At 49.9% G+C, this 23,750-nt stretch overlaps 1 protein-coding gene across 1 annotated transcript in view; it reads right to left on the bottom strand.

The window, feature by feature from the left end:
- Positions 1-23,750, bottom strand: part of LOC133353967 (uncharacterized) — a 123,557-nt gene that overhangs the window by 83,839 nt on the left and 15,968 nt on the right. Inside the window, exons 2-4 of the mRNA XM_061570514.1 lie at positions 7,021-7,220; positions 4,989-5,046; positions 727-815 (exon numbers count right to left, since the gene is read on the bottom strand). Coding sequence (XP_061426498.1) covers positions 727-815; positions 4,989-5,046; positions 7,021-7,220 — 347 coding nt within the window. The remainder of the gene's footprint in view (positions 1-726; positions 816-4,988; positions 5,047-7,020; positions 7,221-23,750) is intronic.

Here is a 23,750-nt window from a genome sequence, read left to right on the forward strand (position 1 = left end):
GGTTAGCGCCACGCTGCGCTACGAAACCGGCGTCCCGAGTTCGATTCCCGCTCACGGCGAACACCGGTGATGATTATTTGAACCGGTACTGGGCTTTCCTCAACGACTCAGCCTCAAATGAGTACCCGGTGTGGTTGTGTAAATATCGCCAATAGGGAGACAAAGGCGGTCGGGCGCGGTGCTGGCCACCCACCCCCTCGTGTGCCGTGCCGGCCTTCACAGGCGCTCGCTAACAGCACTTGCCCCTACAGCCTGTCAAGGCCACACGGGGGATCTTTATCTTTGTGTGTGTGTACACGTGTTCTGTGTGTGTGTGTACACGTGTTCCGTGTGTGTGTGTACACGTGTTCCGTGTGTGTGTGTACACGTGTTGTGTGTGTGTGTACACGTGTTCTGTGTGTGTGTACATGTGTTCCGTGTGTGTCTGTGATCCGTGTTCTGTATGTGTGTACACGTGTTCTGTGTGTGTGTGTGATCCGTGTTCTGTATGTGTGTACACGTGTTCTGTGTGTGTGTGATTCGTGTTCCGTGTGTGTGTGTACACGTGTTCTCTGTGTGTGTGTACACGTGTTGTGTGTGTGTACACGTGTGTGGTGTGTACACGTGTTCTGTGTGTGTGTACACGTGTGTGTGTGTACACGTGTTGTGTGTGTGTACACGTGTTCCGTGTGTGTGTACACGTGTTGTGTGTGTGTGTGTACACGTGTTCCGTGTGTGTAGGGTTACCTGTTGGAAGGGCATTCTCAGAGCGCCCATGTTAACGTAGGGGGCCACGCGGCACGCCTCCAGGTGACTCGTGGTGCCGATCAGGACTCCTGGGCGACAGGCGGTAAACACTAATAATAATAAACAAATATATCACACACACTCCCGTTTGTTCATGCACGAGAACGTGGGTTCGGGAAGTAAACACCAATAATAATAATAAACAATATATCACACACACTCACACACTCCCGTTTGTTCATGCACGAGAACGTGGGTTCGATCCCGACGCCTGCTATATATTAGAAGTTTGCGTGTCTTTCTCTCTCTCGTCATCATCATCATCATCACGGTAGGTAGGGGATGTTAACTACTTCTCCTGGTATACAGGAGGGTCGTGGGTTCGGCCCGATCGTGACGCCTGCTATATATTGGGAGTTTGCGTGTCTCTCTCTCTTGTCATCAACATCACCACGGTAGGTAGGAGATGTTAACGACCTCTCCTGGTATACAGGAAGTCGTGGGTTCGATCCTGATCCTGACGCCTGCTATATATTGGGAGTTTGCGTGTCTCTCTCTCGTCATCATCATCATCATCACGGTAGGCAGGAGATGTTAACTCCATCTCCTGGTATAGAGGAGGTCGTGGGTTCTCGGATTTTTTTCCTCCACGTTTAGCGTATTTCGCTGCTATAAATTTCCATATAATGACAAGCCACTTCGTTGGGTTATCATTTGTGGCGTGATCGCTTCTGAAAAGAGCCATATTGCTCGGTGGGCATTACCTGGTAAAATACACTTTCGTCAATAACAACAACAATACTGTGGCCTGAAAATTAAAAAATATATAACAGGCAACGTTTCGGGCAATGGTCCTTCATGGCATAGACAAAGGCCAGATAGACGACAATGGATGAGTGGTAGAGACTGCATTCTACATCGCACGAAGATCTGATAGGAAATAATAAATATTAATGTATTTTTCTCTCCCAATTTTTTAATTGGCATATTAATAGCTGCTATTGGTCGCAGTTATTACGTTGGTAACTTTTGTTGGCGTGGCGGTGATACTGACAATGCTCTTTTAGGTACCCAGGAAAGCCTCGCTGAGTCCGAGGACTCGTTTTCAGGAAGAGGAGGGGGGGGGGGGGTCATGCTACATTGCGATGTCATATAACAGACCCCATTCATTCCATCACCAATGAGAGTTTGGTGGTGTCTGCGTGGGAGAAGCCGGGAGAAGCCCAGAAGAGGACAACCCAGCACCTTGCTGCGGCCTGTGGGCGGGTTGTTCTCTACAGTTTTCAGTTTCATTTATTCGGTATAGCCCTGTGAGCCATGCGGCTCTTGACTCGGGTGCAACCGCAACAAACAAAAACATGAACATCTTTTAAAGTGGACTACGAGCAACAGAAAATTCAGGGAAACAGCCAAAGTTTTGGGGTGGGGTGGGGTGGGATAGACGCTAATCAGCGCCGTCACCTCCTGGCACACACCTCACAGTCACGAACCTACAACACCTGGCAAGCACTGGTACGGATCGTTTCCGAGCGAAAAGCGATATCGTGGCAGCCGTGAAAAAAAATTGACAGGCGACCTGCGCGCCAAATGAATATCAGCGATCCCAATTAAAACGAAAACTCTTTTTTTATTTTATCAGGTAAAGCCGACCGACCTATACAGCTCTTTTTTCAGAAGGACCTGGCACAAATGATAGCTCAACGAAGTGGCTCATCATCATCACGTGGAAATGTATATCAGCCAAATACTCTAATGCGCGTGTGTAAAGACGTGGAGGGAAAACCGGAGGACCGGAGAAAACCGCGGAGAGGAGCATGCAAACCTCCGCATATACAGCAGGCGTCGGGTTTAGACTCGAACCCACGACCTCCTGCGTACCAGGCGAGGGAGTTAACATCGAGAATATTAGAGGAATTTTGCTGATATAATTTCCATGTGACAAGCCGCTTTGTTGAGCTATCATTTGTAGCCAGATCCGTGGCCTTTTACCTGGTTATATAAAAAAAACTGTTTAGTTGTTATCTGTATATTTAAGTCATTTTCTTACCTTTCCTAAACTTTGCACTCCTATCGTGTCTTTATTGTTTGTTTATGTAACGTTCTCATTCGCCCCTACCGGACAGCTTTTAAAGTCAAGAGCTTAATAGCTCATCGGATTCCTCCAGTTTCAATAATTATTCTAAAATACTGATCTCGTCACCGAGGCGTCCCATTGGGAGATTAAGAGGGGACGGGGCTCGAGGGGCGGGGCTAGAGGGGGAGGGGCTCGGGGGGGAGGGGCTCTGGAGGGGGCGCTCAGGGGGCCCCGTGGTGATGGAACGCATCCGGTTGACGGTCGTAGCGATAGATTGGTGACGCAATTATTTATTTATTCATCAATCACCGTTTGGTGGCGAAAAGCATGCAGGGGCGCAGGGCGGAAGACGACTTCCGTGTCGGGACGACGTCTCGCACAAAGTCGGAGGCTTTCGCGACCAATATCCAGAATAAAGGATGAGTGAAGCGAATGAGTCAAGTTTGGCAGCGAATCTTGACAATTAAGTTATAAGTGCTTCAGCACACCCGTGTTGGGCGGGCTTAACGACGCATTTATATATTTGCGCGATCTAACCCAGAGCAAAGGATGAAGATGTCTGTTTTCTCCCTCTCTCTATCTCTCTTAGCCGTGAGCTCGATGCGGTAGTTTAAACCACCTGGTGTAAAGTGCGCCCTTCCAGTAGCCTTACACGAATAAACCCGCCACGTCCTGGACGTCGAGAAGCAAAAACACACAAACTGCACCACCGTTCTCAGTAGAGACGTGCCCGCAGGCACGAACAAACAGGCAGACACACACAGCACAGACACGAATACACAAACAGACAGACACACAGATACACACAGTACAGGCACGAACACACACACAAACACACAGATATACACAGCACAGACACGAATACACAAACAGACACACAGCTATACACAGTACAGGCACGAACCAGAGGTGTGGACTCGAGTCATGTGACTTGGACTCGAGTCAGACTCGAGTCATGAATTTGATGACTTCAGACTCGACTTGGACTTGCAAACAATGACTTTGTCCCACCTCTGAGGTGTGGACTCGAGTCATGTGACTTGGACTCGAGTCAGACTCGAGTCATGAATTTGATGACTTCAGACTCGACTTGGACTTGCATAACAATGACTTTGTCCCACCTCTGGCACGAACACACACACACAGACAAACAGATATACACAGATACACACAGCACAGGCACGAACACACACACAGACACACAGATATACACAGTACAGGCACGAACACACACACACAGACACACAGATATACACAGCACAGGCACGAACACACACACACAGACACACAGATATACACAGCACAGGCACGAACACACACACACAGATATACACAGCACAGGCACGAACACACACACACAGATATACACAGCACAGGCACGAACACACACACAGACACACAGACAAACAGACAAACAGACAGACACAGACAACACAGACACACATCACAGGCACGAACACACACAAACAGACAAACACACAAACAGACACAAACGCAGACACACAGATATACACAGTACAGGCACGAAACACACACACAGACACACAGATATACACAGCACAGGCACGAACACACACACAGACACACACAGATATACACAGCACAGGCACGAACACACACACACAGACAAACAGACAGACACAGACAACACAAACAAACAGACACACACCCAAACAGACACAGACAACACAGACACACAGCACAGGCACGAACACACACAAACAGACACACACCCAAACAGACACAGACAACACAGACAGACACAGACAAACAGACACACATTCACACAGATACACAAAAGTAAAACTGACTGCCATGTAAATACCCGACACTACATACAAAGATCACCAGTATAGCCTTAACACACTGTTGGGGCAAGTGCTGCTCGCGGGCACCTATGAAGGCCAACACGGCACACACACCGCACTAGGTACTCATTTGAGTTTGAGTCGACCTAGGCGAGGACCGGTTACACAGACACGCACACAGACACGCGCAGACACACACAGATAAAGATAAAGATCCCCCGTATAGGCGTAACATACTGTAGGGGCAAGTGCTGTTAGCGAGCACCTATATATAGACACACATATATAGACACACGCACATATACACAAGCACATATACACACACCACATAGACACACACACATAGACACACACGCGCGCGCACACACACAGACAATTACCTTTATGCATTTGATTCTCCTGTTTCCTGCACTTGGCGCGCCTGTTCTGGAACCAGACCTGGGACACGCGCCACAAGAGTAGACAATGAACCCGCCTCGATCACCCATCCACCCACCCCCCTCCAACTCCTCGCCCGCCTTAAATCAGATCGAATCAAACGCGCGCCCCTAAGTATCCCCGAATAAATAAATCAGACATTATCATGCGCGCTCGGGTTGGGCATATATCAATGCTGGCGCGGCATGCGGGCTTGTGTTAATCACACGAGATACTTTAATCAATAATGCATGCCGCTGCTGGCTTTATTGATGCCGACCGACCGCCTCATGCCGCGTACATTGAGCGATGCAATTTGAAAGCGCCTGACATTTACGCAGAAGAGCGGCCGCGGTGTTCCCATTGTTGAGGCATTTCCGAGCCGACACGAGCGGGCAATGTTTCCGATTGAAGGGGGGTTAGGGGCCGGTGATGGCTCTTGAATTTTTTTGGAAATTTTTTTTTCTCGAACAATTTTTCGTTTTGTATTTTTGTTTGTTTGTTTGCCAGGTGTAAGGCCCGCTCGGAGCTAGGCGTAGCTTTTTTTTTCTTCAGAAGCGAACTGGTTGAACACAAATGGGGGTTCAACGAAGTGGCTTATCATTTATGAGGGAACATTTATCGCAACGCGTGGTGTTCGTTCTAAAGTGGAGTGGGGGGGGGGGGGGGAGACCCCAGGAGGACCGGAGAAAAATTCACGCCACTACGGGGAGAGCGAAACATCCAGACTCCAAACTATACAGCAGCAGGTGTCAGGGTCGGGATCGAACCCACGACCTCCTGCATACCAGGCGAGGTAGTTAACATCTCGCCACCGTGGCGAGGGGGTGGGCGTGATGGCGAGAGGCGGTGTTGTTAGTGGTGGTGGTGGTGTTATTGGTGGTAGGTATGGCTGGTAGTAGTCATGGTGGTGCTAGTGATGGTGTTATCATGCAAGGTTGGTAGTCGGGTATGAGTGGTGTTGCTAGCGGGCCTTCGCGAGTGACTGTCATGGGCCCTGCTGTCGGGAATTAAATGGGGCCCCTCTACAATTCCTCACCGCCCCCTTACCCCCCCCATCCCTCCTCGACACTCTGGGCCCCGGCGCAGTTGCACTGCCTGCACACTCGACAGCTCCTCCACGGCACAGGGCATGACCTTCGTGAAACGTGATCACTCACTCGCTCCCATCCCCCTCTCATCCTCCCACCCCTCACGCACCCCCCCTCCTCCACCCCCCCTCCACCCCCACCCGCTAAAAGTTGATTAAAAATGTAAGAGTCGACGGTTGCTGCTGCTGCTGATGATGATTGTCGCCGTGGCACAGCAGATATCCGAATAATTGTTGTTATTTGGTTGTTGTTGTTGTTGCTGCTTGGTTGTTGTTATTTTGAATAGCGGCTCGCTCCGATGGGACATATTCGTTCGCGATGTATGATGGGAAAAACTCGCCATGATCATGGTGATGATGATGATGATCATGATTTAGGCGAAGATGCCGATGATGTTGCGTGATCGTGAACACGCGCTTCGCGTAGCATTGCACGCAACGTCGACGGTTATGATGATGATGATGGTGGTGATGGTTCCATGCTTTTGCTACTGATGATGATAACTTTGAAGCTGCTGATGACAATGCTGTAGCTGCTAATGACCTTACACTACCAATGATGATACTGCTAATGATAATTGCTGCTGCTGCTGATGATGATGATGCTGATGATAATTGCTGTTGATGATAATGCTGATGACACTGCTGTCGCTGCTAATGACCTTACACTGCCAATGATGATACTGCTGCTGATGATGATGCTGATGCTGATGATGATGCTGATGATGCTAATGATAGTTGCTGCTGCTGATGATGCTGATGATGCTGATTGATGCTGATGATGCTGATTAATCCTGATGATGCTGCTGCTGATGATGCTGATTGATGCTGGTAATGCTGATTGATGCTGGTGATGATGATGCTGATGATGACGCTGATGATGATGCTGATGATGCTGGCTGTACCTGCACTCGAGCTTCGGACAGTCCGAGCCTCTGGCTCAGCTCCTCCCGCATGAACGCGTCGGGGTAGTGCGTCTCGTCGAATAGACGTTCCAGCTCATTGAGCTGCTCCAGGGTGAAGTTGGTGCGACTGCGGCGCTGCTTGAGCTTCGCTTGGCCCTCCTCCTCCTCGGCTCTCGACTCCTCCCGCCGCTCCTTCGAGTCTGTGATAGACGGGAGAGTGGGAGAGATGGGAGAGTGGGAGAGTGGGAGAGATGGGAGAGATGGGGGAGTGGGAGAGATGGGAGAGTGTGGGAGAGATGGTAGAGTGTGGGAGAGATGGGGGAGTGGGAGAGTGGGAAAGATCGGAGAGATGGGAGAGTGTGGGAGAGATGGGAGAGTGTGGGAGAGATGGGGGAGTGGGAGAGTGGGAGAGACGGGGGAGTGGGAGAGACGGGGGAGTGGGAGAGATGGGAGAGATGGGGAGAGTGGGGAGAGGTGGGAGAGGTGGGAGAGTGTGTGAGAGAGACGGGGGAGTAAGAGAGATGGGAGAGTGGGAGAGACGGGGGAGTGGGAGAGATGGAGAGATGGGAGAGATGAGAGAGATGGGAGAGACGGGGGAGTGGGATAGATGGGAGAGTGGGAGAGGTGGGAGAGTGGGAGAGTGGGAGAGTGTGAGAGAGACGGGGGAGTGGGAGAGATGGGGAGAGTGGGAGAGGTGGGAGAGTGGAGAGTGGGAGAGTGTGAGAGAGACGGGGGAGGTGGGAGAGATGGGAGAGTGGGAGAGGTGGGAGAGTGGGAGAGTGTGTGAGAGAGACGGGGGAGTAAGAGAGATGGGAGAGTGGGAGAGACGGGAGAGTGGGAGAGACGGGGGAGTGGGAGAGATGGGAGAGATGGAGAGTGGGAGAGACGGGAGAGATGGGAGAGATGGGGAGTGTGAGAGAGACGGGGGAGTGGGAGAGATGGGAGAGTGGGAGAGACGGGGGAGTGGGAGAGATGGGAGAGATGGGAGAGATGGGAGAGATGGGAGAGATGGGAGAGACGGGGGAGTGGGATAGATGGGAGAGTGGGAGAGTGTGGGAGAGTGGGAGAGTGGGAGAGTGTGAGAGAGACGGGGGGAGTGGGAGAGATGGGAGAGTGGGAGAGGTGGGAGAGTGGGAGAGTGTGTGAGAGAAACGGGGGAGTAAGAGAGATGGAGAGTGGGAGAGACGGGAGAGTGGGAGAGACGGGGGAGTGGGAGAGATGGGAGAGATGGGAGAGTGGGAGAGACGGGAGAGATGGGAGAGATGGGGGAGTGTGAGAGAGACGGGGGAGTGGGAGAGATGGGAGAGTGGGAGAGACGGGAGAGTGGGAGAGACGGGGGAGTGGGAGAGTGGGAGAGTGGGAGAGTGGGAGAGGTGGGAGAGTGGGAGAGTGGGAGAGGTGAGAGAGACGGGGAGAGTGGGAGAGATGGGAGAGTGTGGGAGAGTGGGAGAGACGGGGGAGTGGGAGAGATGGGGGAGTGGGAGAGTGTGAGAGAGACGGGGGAGTGGGAGAGATGGGAGAGTGGGAGAGGTGGGAGAGTGGGAGAGTGTGTGAGAGAAACGGGGGAGTAAGAGAGATGGGAGAGTGGGAGAGACGGGAGAGTGGGAGAGACGGGGGAGTGGGAGAGATGGGAGAGATGGGAGAGTGGGAGAGACGGGAGAGATGGGAGAGATGGGGGAGTGTGAGAGAGAAGGGGGAGTGGGAGAGATGGGAGAGTGGGAGAGACGGGAGAGTGGGAGAGACGGGGGAGTGGGAGAGTGGGAGAGTGGGAGAGTGGGAGAGGTGGGAGAGTGGGAGAGTGGGAGAGTGGGAGAGACGGGGGAGTGGGGAGAGTGGGAGAGTGGGAGAGATGGGAGAGTGTGGGAGAGTGGGAGAGACGGGGGAGTGGGAGAGATGGGGGAGTGGGAGAGTGTGAGAGAGACGGGGGAGTGGGAGAGATGGGAGAGTGTGGGAGAGATGGGAGAGACGGGGGAGTGGGAGAGTGTGAGAGAGACGGGGGAGTGGGAGAGACGGGAGAGTGAGAGAGACGGGGGAGTGGGAGAGACGGGAGAGATGGGAGAGTGTGAGAGAGACAAATCAGGGCGTGAAGCGGGGAGATTGTAGCCGTGAGGGATGAGTGCAGTGGCACCCCCCCCCCCCACTCCACTTCTCTGCCTACGAGTGACGACGTCGGGGTGACTTTCGCGTGCAAGTTGTGAGCCGCGCTGCGCCGAAATGTGTTTAGCAATGTCCCGTGGCGGGACTCGAACCACGTTGCCTGTGAGCTCAGTGGCGATGGAGTCCAGCGACAAGGCACCGTGAAAATGCGCGGCCAAGTCAAGGGAGACTTTGCCTAAACCTCAACGGAAGCTAAGCAGGGTTGAGCTTGCTGGGTAGTTGAATGACTTATCCAGAATACCAGGTACCATTGGCTCGGGCTGAAAGGGGGCCAGGACAGGGCAGTACAGCAGCGGATTCGTAAATCTATCTGCGCGGATCTTTAAGTGTGTGTGTCTCTCTCTTTCTCTGGGTTTTGTTCCCGCAATTTCCCTTATCCCTCCCGTAAGAAGGCAAACTCCCAATTATTATTTGATGGAATTGGACAAATATCCCCAATGTGGGAGCAAGACACCCTCGTAAACATATGAGACTCATCCGGGGAGTTTTTTTTTTATCTCTTCTTCTGAATAAATAAACAAGAGAAGCCGCGCGTATTATGTACCAACGAGCTATTGACCTCGATATTTCAAGAGCCACAAATGCACCGCGTGGTGAAAGCGAGACACGGTGGCCCCTTAATAAATAACTGGCCATGAAGCGGCACTGAAAGAGACGCAGATGTGCCGGACCCCCTGATGTCGACGGACACTACGAACAGCGATTGTACGATACAATCTGCCCCGTGCATTCTAACTGTGATGCTATCAGGTGAACGGTAGGGTAGCGGTTAGCGCTACGCTGCGCTACGAACCCGGCGACTCGAGTTCGATTCCCGCTCACGGCCCAACACCGGTGACGATGATCTGAGCCGGTACTGGGCATCCCCTAGGTCGACTCAGCCTCAAATGAGTACCTGGTGCAGTATGTGAACATCGCCACTGGGGATACAAAGGCGGTCGGACGTGGTGCTGGCCACCTACCCCCTCGTGTACCGTTCCGGCCTTCATAGGTGCTCGCTAACAGCACTTGCCCCAACAGCATGTTAAGCCTATACGGGGGATCTTTGTCTTTGTGTGTGCGTCTTTGTTGGGGAGCGATAGTTGTAGCGGTTCGCGCGCCGCGCTACGACCCTGGCGACCCGAGTTCGATTCCCACTCACGGCCAACACCGGTGATGATTATCTGAACCGGTCCTGGGCCTCCCCTAGGTCGACTCAGCCTCAAAAGATGATGCAACCGAGCAGGTGGCTCAGCGGGTCGAGCAAGCGGAATCACAATCTGAAGGTTGCGAGTTCGCGCCCTCGTTTTGTGGATTAACTCAGCCCATCATCCTTCCGGGACCGATAAAATAAAACTACCCTTTTGTAAGTTTTGTTAACAACGGTGCATCTCCTGTCGATAGACTCGCTCCTCACCAGAGGAATGTGGAATTTCCACCACTGAGCTCTGCAGGGCTGGAATCAACGGATGATCATTTGAGTAGGACATTGCTTCCGCCTCTGCGTGCGTGTACTGCATTGCGTCTGCTGTCAATCTTTAATTGAAATGCAATCGTCTATTGATAATTAATCAGAAACTATCCCCAGCCACGGGGCGTCAATTAACATCAATGGGAGAGCCACGTGATATCGCTCCAATTAAGTTATTGAATTAGAACTAAACGCGTGTAATTTATAGCCCACTAATTAATAGACTGTTATCATTTCTCGATAAATCTTGACTCAAAGCTTTCGTGACTGCAGGTATTCATATTCTTTGGGTCTTTCGGTAAAGTCACGTGGATAGGTTCAAATTGATAAAAAACATTAAATAAGCAAAAAACTACAACGTTTCGATCGCAACCCATGGCACGTGGGTCTGTCCCTTGACCTCCTGCCAGCGGGCTTTTGACACTTCACGTGCCCTCAACGTGCACGTAGCCTGGCACAAGCGCCGTGATGACATCACCTCCACTTAGTGGCGAATGGAGGTGGTTGTTGTTGTTGTGTCTGGGGTGCGGTAGTGCAGCGGTGAGCGCGTTGCGCTACGAACCTTGCGACCCGAGTTCGATTCCCGCTCACGACCAACATAGGTGACGATTTTCTGAAGCGGTAGCTGGGACTCTGCTAGGTCGACTCAGCCCTAAACGAGCACCGAATGCGCTGCGTTAACATCAGCACTAGGGGACAAAGGCGGCGGGCGTGGTGCTGGCCACCTACCCCCTCGTGTGCCGTGCCGGCTTTCATAGATACTCGCTAATAGCACTTGCCTCAACACTCGTTCAAGGCTACACGGGGGATATTTGTCTTTCATGAACAGTTATACCCTCCGGTTAGCGTGTATGTGTGCGCGTGTCCACACACTTGATACAACACACTTGCTGTGCATGGTATCAAATGTGTACGACATCTCACTCACTCACCGCACTGCAGGTCACAACAACAGACTCACTCATTCACCCGTTCACCCACCTACTCACCCATCCACTCACCCACTCACCCATCCACTCACCCATCCACTCACCCATCCCCTCACCCACCTACTCACCCACCTACTCACCCATCCACTCACTCACCCATCCACTCACCCGCTTACTCACCCACCTACTCACCCACTCACCTCACTTCTCATTCTAATCATTCCCTCACTGCTCCACTGCGGGATGCCCTCTACCATCGTCATCATCATTCCTCTTCTCCCCACCAGCTCTCACCGTCACCTTGCTCAGAGTCGCGCTACACTCGTTATCGATTACAACGTTGATAACAGTGCCGTTTGTTGCAGGCCGCTCTGGCGGTTCGGGCCTCTGTCCGTATTTCTTTTAAATGTGGATTGAAAACGAATTTCTTGAGAACTCCTTTTGGTGGTTAGTTTGTTTTCCTTCCCTTGGTTACGTACGGTGCGAAAGACGTTCAACATACGTACGTGTGTGTGTGTGTACGACACACGCAGTGAGTATTCAGATGATACTTCTCTTCCTTGGGCGGCCACGCGTACATTTGCCACGGAGATATACTTGATGTGGTGTGCCGGGTGAAGACATTTTCCGGACTGAAACAAATCCCTGATGTAGAAATGTGGGAGCGGTAATGATCCACCCACCCAACCCTTCGGGATTATTCGATACATTGTCACGATTGCGTTTAATTACGTGCTATGAAGGACTATTGCCCGAAACGTCGCCAATATATTTCCACCCCCCCTCCCTTCTTAAGGCCACGGTTATTGACGGATGTGATGTTTTGTTGTTGTTGTTGTTGTTGTTGATGTTGTTAACAATTATGACCGAGATCAATTACATTGTAGATTTGAAACATTCCAATGCATCTCAATTCGCACGCGTGATTCTCCTTCGCGAACTTGGTATGCGACAACTTGCAACCTGCACGCGTTCTGGGCTCATCCGCCCAGCCTTGTTGTAAGTCGCAAATCCACTGACTCGCTCTATTCGGAGAGGCGTCATCCAGCGGTGGAGTGATCATGGTGCATGATGATGATGATGTTGAAGATGATGATGATGACGACGACAAAGCAATCTCAATTTGTACTTTTTGTTTTTTTCGGTAAAGTAACGTAGGTATAAAATTAAATAAATGAAAACAAAAACAACAAAACTAAATAAATAGTTAATTAAAGTTTAAATAAAAAAACGAAATTAAATAATTATTTAGGTTTGCTGTCCACATTCAAATACAAATTAAATAATTATTAAATTTAGGTTTCCACATTCAATGTGTATTTAAATTAGTTGTTTTTATCTAAATGTAAATTAAATAATAATTTTGTTTAGTTTTATTTATTTTAATTTAAAATAATTATTTAATTTAAATGAATTTTTTTTGTTGTTTTCATTTTAATTTATTTTCTTTTTTACCTACGTGACTCTATCGAAAAAACTAAAAGTATGGATCCTTGCAGTCACGAAAACTTCAAATCTAGAATCAATCTCACTTTGACTTTGCGTGACGTCACGTGTCCACGGGAGATGGCTACGGCTGGGATACGCGTTCATCCAACGGTGGATTGACCCTGACTGATAACATTAATCTATTGCTAACCCTTCGTGGCATTTCCTCCTTCATCTGTCCCCCTCCCCCCACCCCGAATAACGTCGCCTACCGACTTCACGCCGTCACCTACACACTCAACGCGTTTCGTTAGCAACTTCGACGACGCGACAAAGACACAGGCGCAGCCCTGCAATCGCCTCGCCCACGCCAATGCTGTCGGAAAGGGTCTCCCACCTCGAGGTAGCTCCCACAGAGCTTCGCCAAGATTGTGTTCTCGGCCCGCTCTTCCCGCACCGGCTATAGACCAGAGGTCGCAAACGGGTTTTGATTCCATACCCGTACCCGTACCCGGCCACACCAGGGTCGCAAACGGGTACCCGTACCAGTACCCTACCCGATACCCGGCTACCCGTACCCGGCCGAGTACGGGTAGGGTACGGGTACCCGATTGCGACCTCTGGGATGAAGCCATGTTACAGGCGCGGGTAGGTTGATTCGAGGAACTTGAATTGTGAGAAGAGACAAGACGTTGGGAAATGAGTGACAAACGGTGACTCACCAGTGACTCACGGCCTACCCGTACCCGTACCCGGCCGCACCAGGGTCGCAAACGGGTACCCGTACCCGTACCCGGCCGGGTACGGGTAGCCGGGTATCGGGTAGGGTACGGGTATCGGGTACCCGGTTGCGACCTCTGCTATAGACGTCTCGGGGGAAGACGACGGTCATGATGATCAATTCTTGCCCGTGTCAGCAGCGGTGCTGTTCTGGATATTGCTGCGAATGTCGAGGGGTCTGCTGCTCATCCACGACGAAGAGGGGGTCTACAGGAGTTAGGAGTTTCGCAAACTTTTCAGCGGTTTTCTGTTCTTGGTACCCCGAGCGTGAAGAAGAAGAGTTGTCAGATACCCACACCTTACCCCACCGCACGTACCGGCTTGCTATGGGTATTTGGAAACTCTGCAACGACCATTTGTTTTTCCACTGGAGCGCCGTGAGATCGAACCTGACCGGCGACACTCGCGGCTGCGAGTCCAGAGTGCTGCCCATCGACGGCGACATGACGTATGGACTTCTTTCGCACCGTACGTTGCACGGTTGGCTACGTACGGCCGCGAAAGAAGTTTAGTTCAACATACGTGGTGATGATGATGGTGGCGGTATAGACATGTCATCAACACCAAACTGAGGGCCTGGGTTTGACGTGGTGCACGATTCCTAACTCACAAGAAAGTATAATATTTTAATTTTAAAGCTATAAACTATTTTTTGGGTCTTTCGGTAAAATCACGTAGATAGGTTCTCAGAAAACAACAAATACCTACAAATAACATAACAGAACCTATCTACGGGACTTTACCGGAAGACCCTAAGAATATTAATTCCTGCAGTCACAAAAGCTTGAAGTCAAGATCTATCAACTTTTTTTTTTTATTTCACCAGGTAAGGTCCTACCGAGCTATGTAGCTCTTATCATCACGTGAAAATCTACAGCAAACAATTACTCGCAACGCATGTTGGTTCTAAATGTGCAGGGGAAATCGGAAGACCCGGAGAAAAATCCACGCGACCAAGGGGCGAAAACGCAAACTCCAAATATTCAGCAGCAGACGTCAGGGTCGGGATCGAACCCACGACCTCCTGTATACCAGGCGAGGTAGTTAACATCTCCTAGCCAGCGCGGCGCCCCAACCACCTCAAAACTTTGTTCCTGCACCTCGAAATGTACGCCAGTAACCACGATTATCCGTAAGTCTATGAGTCTCCACATGCAAATCTATCAGTTTATATGTACGCCTATGAGTCTCTAAGTCTAACAGTAGCTATGCGAGTCTATGAGTTTCTACGTAAGTCGATGGCTCTATCGGCAAGTCCATGAGTCTACACGGGGGGGGACTTTAGTATTGTGTGTAGGCTGTGTAAGGACAACTGCTGTCATTGGTCTTTGTGTGTGTACGATGTGTATACATTATATATCTGCAGTATTAACACGCGGAGCGGTGGCGAAGTGGTTCAGCGCACGTGGCGACGAACCTGTTGTAGCGGCCTTCACAGCTGCTACGCACACAGCACTTGCCCCAGACACTGACAAGGGGGCTTTGGAGGGATGGTGGAAGGGTCCTTTGTTCTACACGCCAAGACAAAGACCCCCCACTAACAGCACTTGCCCCTGCAGTCTCTACTATTTGACGATCAACTGCACGGGGAAAGTGCTCTCTACTACAGACTGTCGTGATATATACTGTCACGGGGGTTAGGGGGACTGTCAGTTGTCTTTGCAGAGACTGGAGGGGCAGGGTGAACACACACACGCGCGTGTGTGTCTACAGACGCGGGGTTATTTTCGACATCAGATCCTTACCCCCCCCCCCACCCCGTTTAGTGTCCGCGGTGGGGGCGGGGGGGTGGTCCCTAGGGGAGTGAGGTATCCTGGTAACAAGGGTGTGTAGAAGGATGGACCCCCTCTAACCCACCCCTCCCCCCCCTAATATTCTATCATTGCGACTCTCATCGCATTCCTGTGATATTCGTCGCGTTACTGCACTGGACAATGCATTGACGGGCAAGCCACCGGCAGAATTGTTCCCAACGCGAAGCCCGCCTCTGCTGCTGATGATGATGGGAAACTGAATGTTGAAGCCTGTTTCAGAGTTGTGCTTGGACTGAACAGCTGAGTGGCTGGTGGTATGTGTCCAGAAAAAAACGATTACTTTTATTTGTTATCGCGTGACTACTATCACGCTGCTGTGTGTACGTGTGTCAGTGTGCGTCTTTATGGCTGCAGGTGCTGTGTGTCTGTGTGTCATTATGTGTGTAATCGTGTCTGTGTGTGGGGAGAGGTAGTGTAGCGGTTAGCGCGCTGCGCTACGAACTCGTGTCCCGTGCCGGCCTTCATAGGTGCTCGCTAACAGCACTTGCCCCAACAGTCTGCTCAGGCTATACGGGGGATCTTTGTCTTTGTAATCGTGTGTGTACTACGCGTGCGTACTATGCGTGTATGCATTGTGAATGTTGTGATTGTGGGTATAATTGTGCGATTATTTTCACGCGCGTGCGCTCTGTGTGTGCAACTGAGATTGTGTGCGATGTGTGTGCAACTGAGATTGTGTGCGATGTGTGTGCAACTGAGATTGCGTGCGCTCTGTGTGCAACTGTGATTGTGTGCGCTCTGTGTGCAACTGAGATTGTGTGCGATGTGTGTGCAACTGAGATTGTGTGCGATGTGTGTGCAACTGAGATTGTGTGCGATGCGTGTGCAACTGAGATTGCGTGCGATGTGTGTGTGCAACTGAGATTGTGTGCGATGTGTGTGCAACTGAGATTGTGTGCGATGTGTGTGCAACTGAGATTGTGTGCGATGTGTGTGCAACTGAGATTGTGTGCGATGTGTGTGCAACTGAGATTGTGTGCGATGTGTGTGCAACTGAGATTGTGTGCGATGTGTGTGCAACTGAGATTGTGTGCGATGTGTGTGCAACTGAGATTGTGTGCGATGTGTGTGTGCAACTGAGATTGTGTGCGATGTGTGTGTGCAACTGAGATTGTGTGCGATGTGTGTGCAACTGAGATTGCGACTTGTGTATTTGTTCGTGAACAGCACTTGCCCCAAAAGTGTACGCGGCTACACGGGCGATCTTTGTCTTGAGTGCCGTTGTTTATTCTCTGTGTGTGTAGTAGTCGTGTGCGGGGAGCTGTCGTCTAGTGGTTCGCCAACTGCGCTACGAATATGAGAATCCGAGTTCCATTACTGATCACGTCCAACTAACTCACCAACACCAGTGACGAATATCCGAACGGGTCCTGTGCCTCCCCCCTAGCTCGACCGTGGTGCGCTGTGTAATTATTGGCACGAGGGAGGTCAGGGCAAATAAACTGAATATTTAAAAACAACTAAATAATGTTACAAATCTACACTGAATTTAGCGATATTTAAAAATACGTAAAAATGAACAAGGCTAAGGAAGGCCGGAAGGTGACTTTACACAATTTAAGTGTACAACAAATATGATTTCTAGAAAACATAAATGACGCGATCAGGCAAGTATAGAAGCGACGGAGAAAACATCGCAACATGTAATGCAATGTTATAACAACGACAATGTTATAACAACAATGATAATGATACTCTAAATTTCGTGACTGCAGGGATTCATCTTCTTGGTTCTTTCGGTAAAGTCACGTAGAAGGGAAATAATAAAATTATAAAAATGAAACATAATAAAATAATAATAATGCTTGCGTTGTGGCCGAAACGTCGTGAGAATTATTTTATTATGTTTTATTTTTATTATTTTATTATTTCCAATCTACGTGACTTTACCGAAAGAACCAAGAAAATTATACTCTACTCATGGTGCGCAGTGAAACGTAACCAAATTGTCTTCACGCGGGCGAGTAGACACGAAATCTTAAACTACGCTGTGCGGTTCGTTTAATTGGGCACTCCACCCAGCCCCTCGAGTGCTGTGCGTCCTTAATAGGAGCTCGCTAACAGCACATTGCCCCTAAACTGTGTCAGGTGAGTAGGTTGGGATGTACAACTAAATCACATAATGGTTGATATCCTAGCTTACCATCAAGATTGTATTCTCAATGTATGAGTGCACACACATGGGGAGCGGTGGTGCAGCAGTTAGCGCTGCACCGCGATCCGGACCCGGCCACCCGAGTTCGATTCCCGCTCACGGCCCCCAACAATCAGTGGCGGATATCTGAACCAGTCCTGGGCCTCCCCTAGATCGACTCAGCCTCAATTCGAGTACCTGGTGCGATGTGTAAACATCGTCACTGGGGAGACAAAGGCGGCCGGGCGTGGTGCTGGCCTCATACCCCTCGTGTGCCGTTCCGGCCTTGACTGGTACTACGCTCTAACAGCACTTGCCCCAACAGTTTGTTAAGGCTACATGGGGGATCTTTGTTTTTTTGTATGTACAGTATGCATGCACTTCCCATCCACTGCTGTATGAAGGCCTCCGACACGCCGTTTCGGCCATCGTACTTTTTTGACCATACTTCACCACTCTGGTAAGTGCAGGTTGGCGAATCGGGTAGTAGGAGACGGGGCTTGCTCAGGAGCGCTCCAGACGTCACTCTGGACATGTGTGAGAAAAAGCTTCATAGCTCATCGGATTCCTCCGGTATGAATCAATCTTCTGATTCACTCGCCACTGATTTTAGCCGGTAATTAAACTAACCACTGCGCCACCGCTCCACCCACTGTGTGTGTGTGGTTTATACAACACGTGTGTGTGTGGTTCATACAACACGTGTGTGTGTGTGGTTTATACAACACGTGTGTGTGTGTGGTTCATACAACACGTGTGTGTGTGTGGTTTATACAACACGTGTGTGTGTGTGGTTTATACAACACGTGTGTGTGTGTGGTTTATACAACACGTGTGTGTGGTTTATACAACACGTGTGTGTGTGTGGTTTATACAACACGTGTGTGTGTGTGATTTATACAACACGTGTGTGTGTGTGGTTTATACAACACGTGTGTGTGTGTGGTTTATACAACACGTGTGTGTGGTTCATACAACACGTGTGTGTGGTTCATACAACACGTGTGTGTGTGTGATTTATACAACACGTGTGTGTGTGTGGTTTATACAACACGTGTGTGTGTGTGGTTTATACAACACGTGTGTGTGTGTGGTTTATACAACACGTGTGTGTGTGTGGTTTATACAACACGTGTGTGTGTGTGGTTTATACAACACGTGTGTGTGTGTGTGGTTTATACAACACGTGTGTGTGTGTGGTTTATACAACACGTGTGTGTGTGTGTGGTTTATACAACACATGTGTCTGTGTGATTTATACAACACGTGTGTGTGGTTCATACAACACGTGTGTGTGTGTGTGCGTATGCTCGACGCAGCGTATAATGCATGTGAAATTCATAGGTGAATGTGTACATCTGTGTACACACGTACATCAATATGGGTGCATATACGATTAGTGCATAGCCGTAATAATATTTAAATGTTTTATAAGTATATTACTATTGACGTTTAGTACGTTGTACTTTTAAAGTAATTGAAAATAAGTGCTAACGTGTGCAAAGATGTACTGTATCATATTATATGTGTGTGTCTATATATAGAGACAAAGATAGCCCGTATAGACATGTAGACTTGGGGCAAGTGCTGTTAGCGAACACCTATCACAAACACACACACACTCATGCCCCCCTTCCCTCCATCCCTCGCAACTATATAATTCCTCGTCGCAGCCATCTCTTAGACACACTTAAGTGGTTGTGCGTTCGCTCCGTTGTCCCCCACCTGAAGAAGGACGCTTGTGTTGCTCCCAAAACGTCGTGATTTAATTGAGTTGTTTTCAGTTATTTGATTTGATTTTTGACCTAGGTGACTTTACCGAAAAAACCAAAGAGTACACACACACTCCTTACGCCTGCGTGCACGCACACCCGCACACACACAACTCTACTCTAATAGACATGCACACGCACTCTCTTTCTCTAACACACACGCACACGGACTCATATGCGGGTAGCGCGAACGAATTCAGAATCTGCTGCAGGAATCCGTGCTGTTAGCGAGCACACATTTAAGGCTTGTTAGTACTGTCAAAGCATGATAATGACAACTTCTGTTGAATTTCGATTTAAAGCTTTCGTGACTGCAGGGATTCATCTTCTTGGTTCTTTCGGTAAAGTCACGTAGAATGGAAATAATAAAATAAAATAAATTAAACATAATACAATCATTCTCACTAATTGTCTTCTCGACAAACCTGTTCTCCACCTGATGACGGCTGCTTGCGTTGTGGCCGAAACGTCGTGATAATTATTTTATTATGTCTTATTTTTATTACTTTATTATTTCCATTCTACGTGACTTTACCGAAAGAACCACGAAGATTTCTATTGCACGCTGATTAATTAAATCCCCCCAACCCCTCCCTCTCTCTCTCTCTTTGCGATCCGGTTAGGCTGTATGTGAAGAGACGCAACCGACAATGTAAACCATAAACTATTTATATTTTACCAGGTAAGGCCCCCACCGACCTGTACAGCTCTTGATTCAGAAGCGACCTGGCCACAAGTGACAGCTCAACGAAGTCGCCTATGATTGTCACGTGGAAACGTATAGCAGCCACATTTCTCTAAAAGCATCACGTTGTTTCTAAATGTGGAGGGAATAAAACCGGAGGACTCGGGAGAAAAATCCACGCGACCACGGGGAGAGAGAGAGACACGCAAACTCCAAATATACAGCAGCAGGCGTCAGGGACGGGATCGAATCTACGACCTCCTGTATACCAGCCGAGGTAGTTAACATCTCCTAGCCACCGTGATGATGATGAGAGAGACACACAAACTCACAATATACAGCAGGCGTCAGAGTCGGGATCGAACCTACGACCTCCTGCATACCAGCCGAGGTAGTTAACATCTCCTCGCCACGGCACGATTTCAGTTTGCGCCATGCATTAATAACCCGCGGCTCCGTGTCGCCCTCCAAGGGCCGCGTGTTGACCACAGCGGGGTACAGACCGCCCCACCCACACGCTCATCGGGACAGTTCACCCGGCACTGGTTCACGCGATGAACGCGATGAACATCGCGGCCCTCGAGGTTCGCTTGCGCCCAAAGAATGTCCCCGACTTGAAGAAGCGCTCCCAATCCGGTCCCCCAAAGAGCGTTGTTTGTTCGCGCGGTTGATGAGCGTTCGCTATCCAAATAACTCTTTCCTATATCGTGTTTCGAGTAATGGTTGTATCACGCTAATAATAATCGCAGTAGTCACAATAATAATAATACGAAGCACACGTTCTTGTGATGCCACATGCGCGTGACGCGGTTGATGAGCGTTCGCTATCCAAACAACTCTTTCCTATATCGTGTTTCGAGTAATGGTTGTATCACGCTAATAATGATCGTAGTAGTCACAATAATAATAATAATACGAGGCACGCGTTCTTGTGATGCCACATGCGCGTGGCACGCACCGTGGCACGCGCATGTTAATTCGCAGCCCCCCTCTTCAAACGGCGCCTGTGATGAATTTTTTAAAACTCCGTACATCACAGGAGGCAACGTCCACATCGCAATGAAGTGGGAATAGTAATGTTTCATTAACCTAGTTTTGTCCACCACCCCGCGTGCACCCCCCCCCCACCCCACCACCTCCACTCCCTCACGGTTCGTCGAGAGCTCCTCCAGCACGACGGAGAGAATCGCACGGCCCCCCCCCCACCACCCCCCCCCCTCCCGCCGATTGCTGCAATGATCGGCGGCGAAGAATCCAAAACCCCCGCAGCCACAGCCTGGTTCAACACAGACACCCATAGGGCGGTATTCGACAGTAGAGACTGCGCGCGTCATTAAGTAAAAAAAAGATATATGATAGGCGACGTTTCGAGCAACGGACCTTCTTCGTGGCACGTAAAAGATGTGATGTGAAGAAAGGTCCATAGCGCCATGAAGAAGGCCCATTGCCCGGAACGTCACGTATGCTTTTTGTTATTGTAATATTTCAAGGCCAAACGGTGCTGTTATTGACGAGTGTGTTAAGTTTTTGTTCATTGCGCTTGTGTACCACGGCCAACGCAGCAGCCGCAGTTGCTAGCCTAAAGAACAACACGGCCACGTGTTCAGTTCGTTTGAGCCGGTGGTCTCGACAAGGCTGAGGACATGTGGAAAACTCGACTCTCACGCACACGCCTCGCACTGCTTTGGGACGTCCACGTGCTCGACCCTTTTATGAGTCCGGCAGCCTCAACAACATCGTGCCCCACGCGTTCAGTTCGTTTTGCGCTGGCGGTCGAGGCAACGCCGAGAGCATTTGTCGCACGCAAAACTCGGCGGTCCCACGGCACGCGAATGCGAGGCGAGATGGGAGCAGCGGCGGCCGTCTCCCACCGTCTGTGGTTCAGTGTCACCTCGGTGGGGCCGTCGGTGCGCTCCTCCGATGCGAACGGGCAGCGCTGTTGCAGACATGGCCACCGCACGTGATCACGTTGCGTTGCGTCACAGGCGTAGCACGTGTCGGCCCGATCTGCTCAACGGTGTCACCGTGCGTCAGAGGTGACAGCCGAAGTGCAAAATGTTTTAGCGGAGTTGCTTTGTTTTGTCTGTTGATGGGCTCCAGGTTTGGAGCGCGTTGATTAATTTATTTTCGGACGATTTGTATTGAACACATTTTTTAAAATGGGAAATAAAAACAAAAATTCGCCGCTCCGATACTTTCATTCGACATCGGAAAATCCGCTCGCTCGGAGCGACGCGCCGGTAAAGATATTGCGACCCCTTTGTTCAAAATGAAGTTTGCTGAAACGTGAACCGATATCTCGACGTTTCGTGACATTGCGGATTATTACATTAAAAAAATAATAATTTAAATCTCGGTCACGGGCACAGCTCCACGCGTGGGGTTAATTCCAAGCTGCAGCGTTCGCTGCGCTGCGCGAGCAGAATTAACACGACACAATTGAACACATTCGTTAATAATAACAAACTGTGTGTGTGTGTGTATCGCCTCGAACTAGAAAAATATATATAATAGGCGACGTTTCGGGCAATGTCCCTTCTCCATAACACATCAATATAAAAAATAAAGTGTTACCCGGGCGGCCTACATCCAACAGGGGATAGAAAATAACTGTGGATGATGAAAATAATAATGGTTAGTGATGATGATGATGCTAACTACAAAGCATCTTATGACTGTGCTGATGAAGATAATGATGATGGTACGATGCTTAAATGGGCCCGAGCCTACGTAATGAAATCGCGTGATAATCATCATCACCATCATCAACATAATCATCAACAGATGACAAAGGAAGCGAAACAAAAGGCACAATAGCCACGCACTTTGTCCTTTACAAATTTAGCCGATTTATAAAATAAAACAAAACCACTTGGACAATATCTCACACAGCATCGGCTAGCAGTAGCATCAGCAGCAGCATCAGCAGCAGCATCATCAGCAACGCTCTCAATGTACCTCCCGTGTATAAACGCAGGCATAATGGCTCGAGCAGGAACCTCGTTATCCGAGCACCGATGGGACGTGAGTCATTATGCTCGCTTAATTTGCATCGCCTCCTAATTGCGTTACGCCTGGCCCTGGCCTAACACGCGGCCATAAAGGGATTAATTGAAAACGGCCCTCGGATGAAATATATTGGACGTGCGATGCTCGTAAATTCGCGCGTAAAAAAACTTACATGCTAAATCACGCCGTGTGGTGGACGCAACGAAGACGCCCTACCACCACCCGCCCCCCCACCTGAGTTCCACGCGCGGATGCAGGTGTCCATTGCGTGCCGTGGTTGTGCTACGCGAGGGGGGGGGGGGCGGTGGCGCAAGTGGTGAGCGTACTGCGCCTACGAAACCCGTGACCGGCCCTCGGAGTTCGATTCCCGCTGACGGTGGCGGCATCAGTGGCGATTAATTGAACCGGTTCTGGGCTTTGCCGAGGTCTGCTCGGCCTATAATGAGCATCCCCGGTGCGGTGTGTAAATGTGAACGCCGTGGGGAGACAAAGGCGGCTGGGCGTGGATCTTTTATTGCTTAGTGGTTGAAATATAGATTTAGTATATATACATTTTATGCGTAAATATTTGG

The sequence above is a fragment of the Lethenteron reissneri genome, chromosome 45, assembly GCF_015708825.2.
Source record: "Lethenteron reissneri isolate LAM-NWPU_2019-01 chromosome 45, ASM1570882v1, whole genome shotgun sequence".
Taxonomy (NCBI): domain Eukaryota; kingdom Metazoa; phylum Chordata; class Hyperoartia; order Petromyzontiformes; family Petromyzontidae; genus Lethenteron; species Lethenteron reissneri.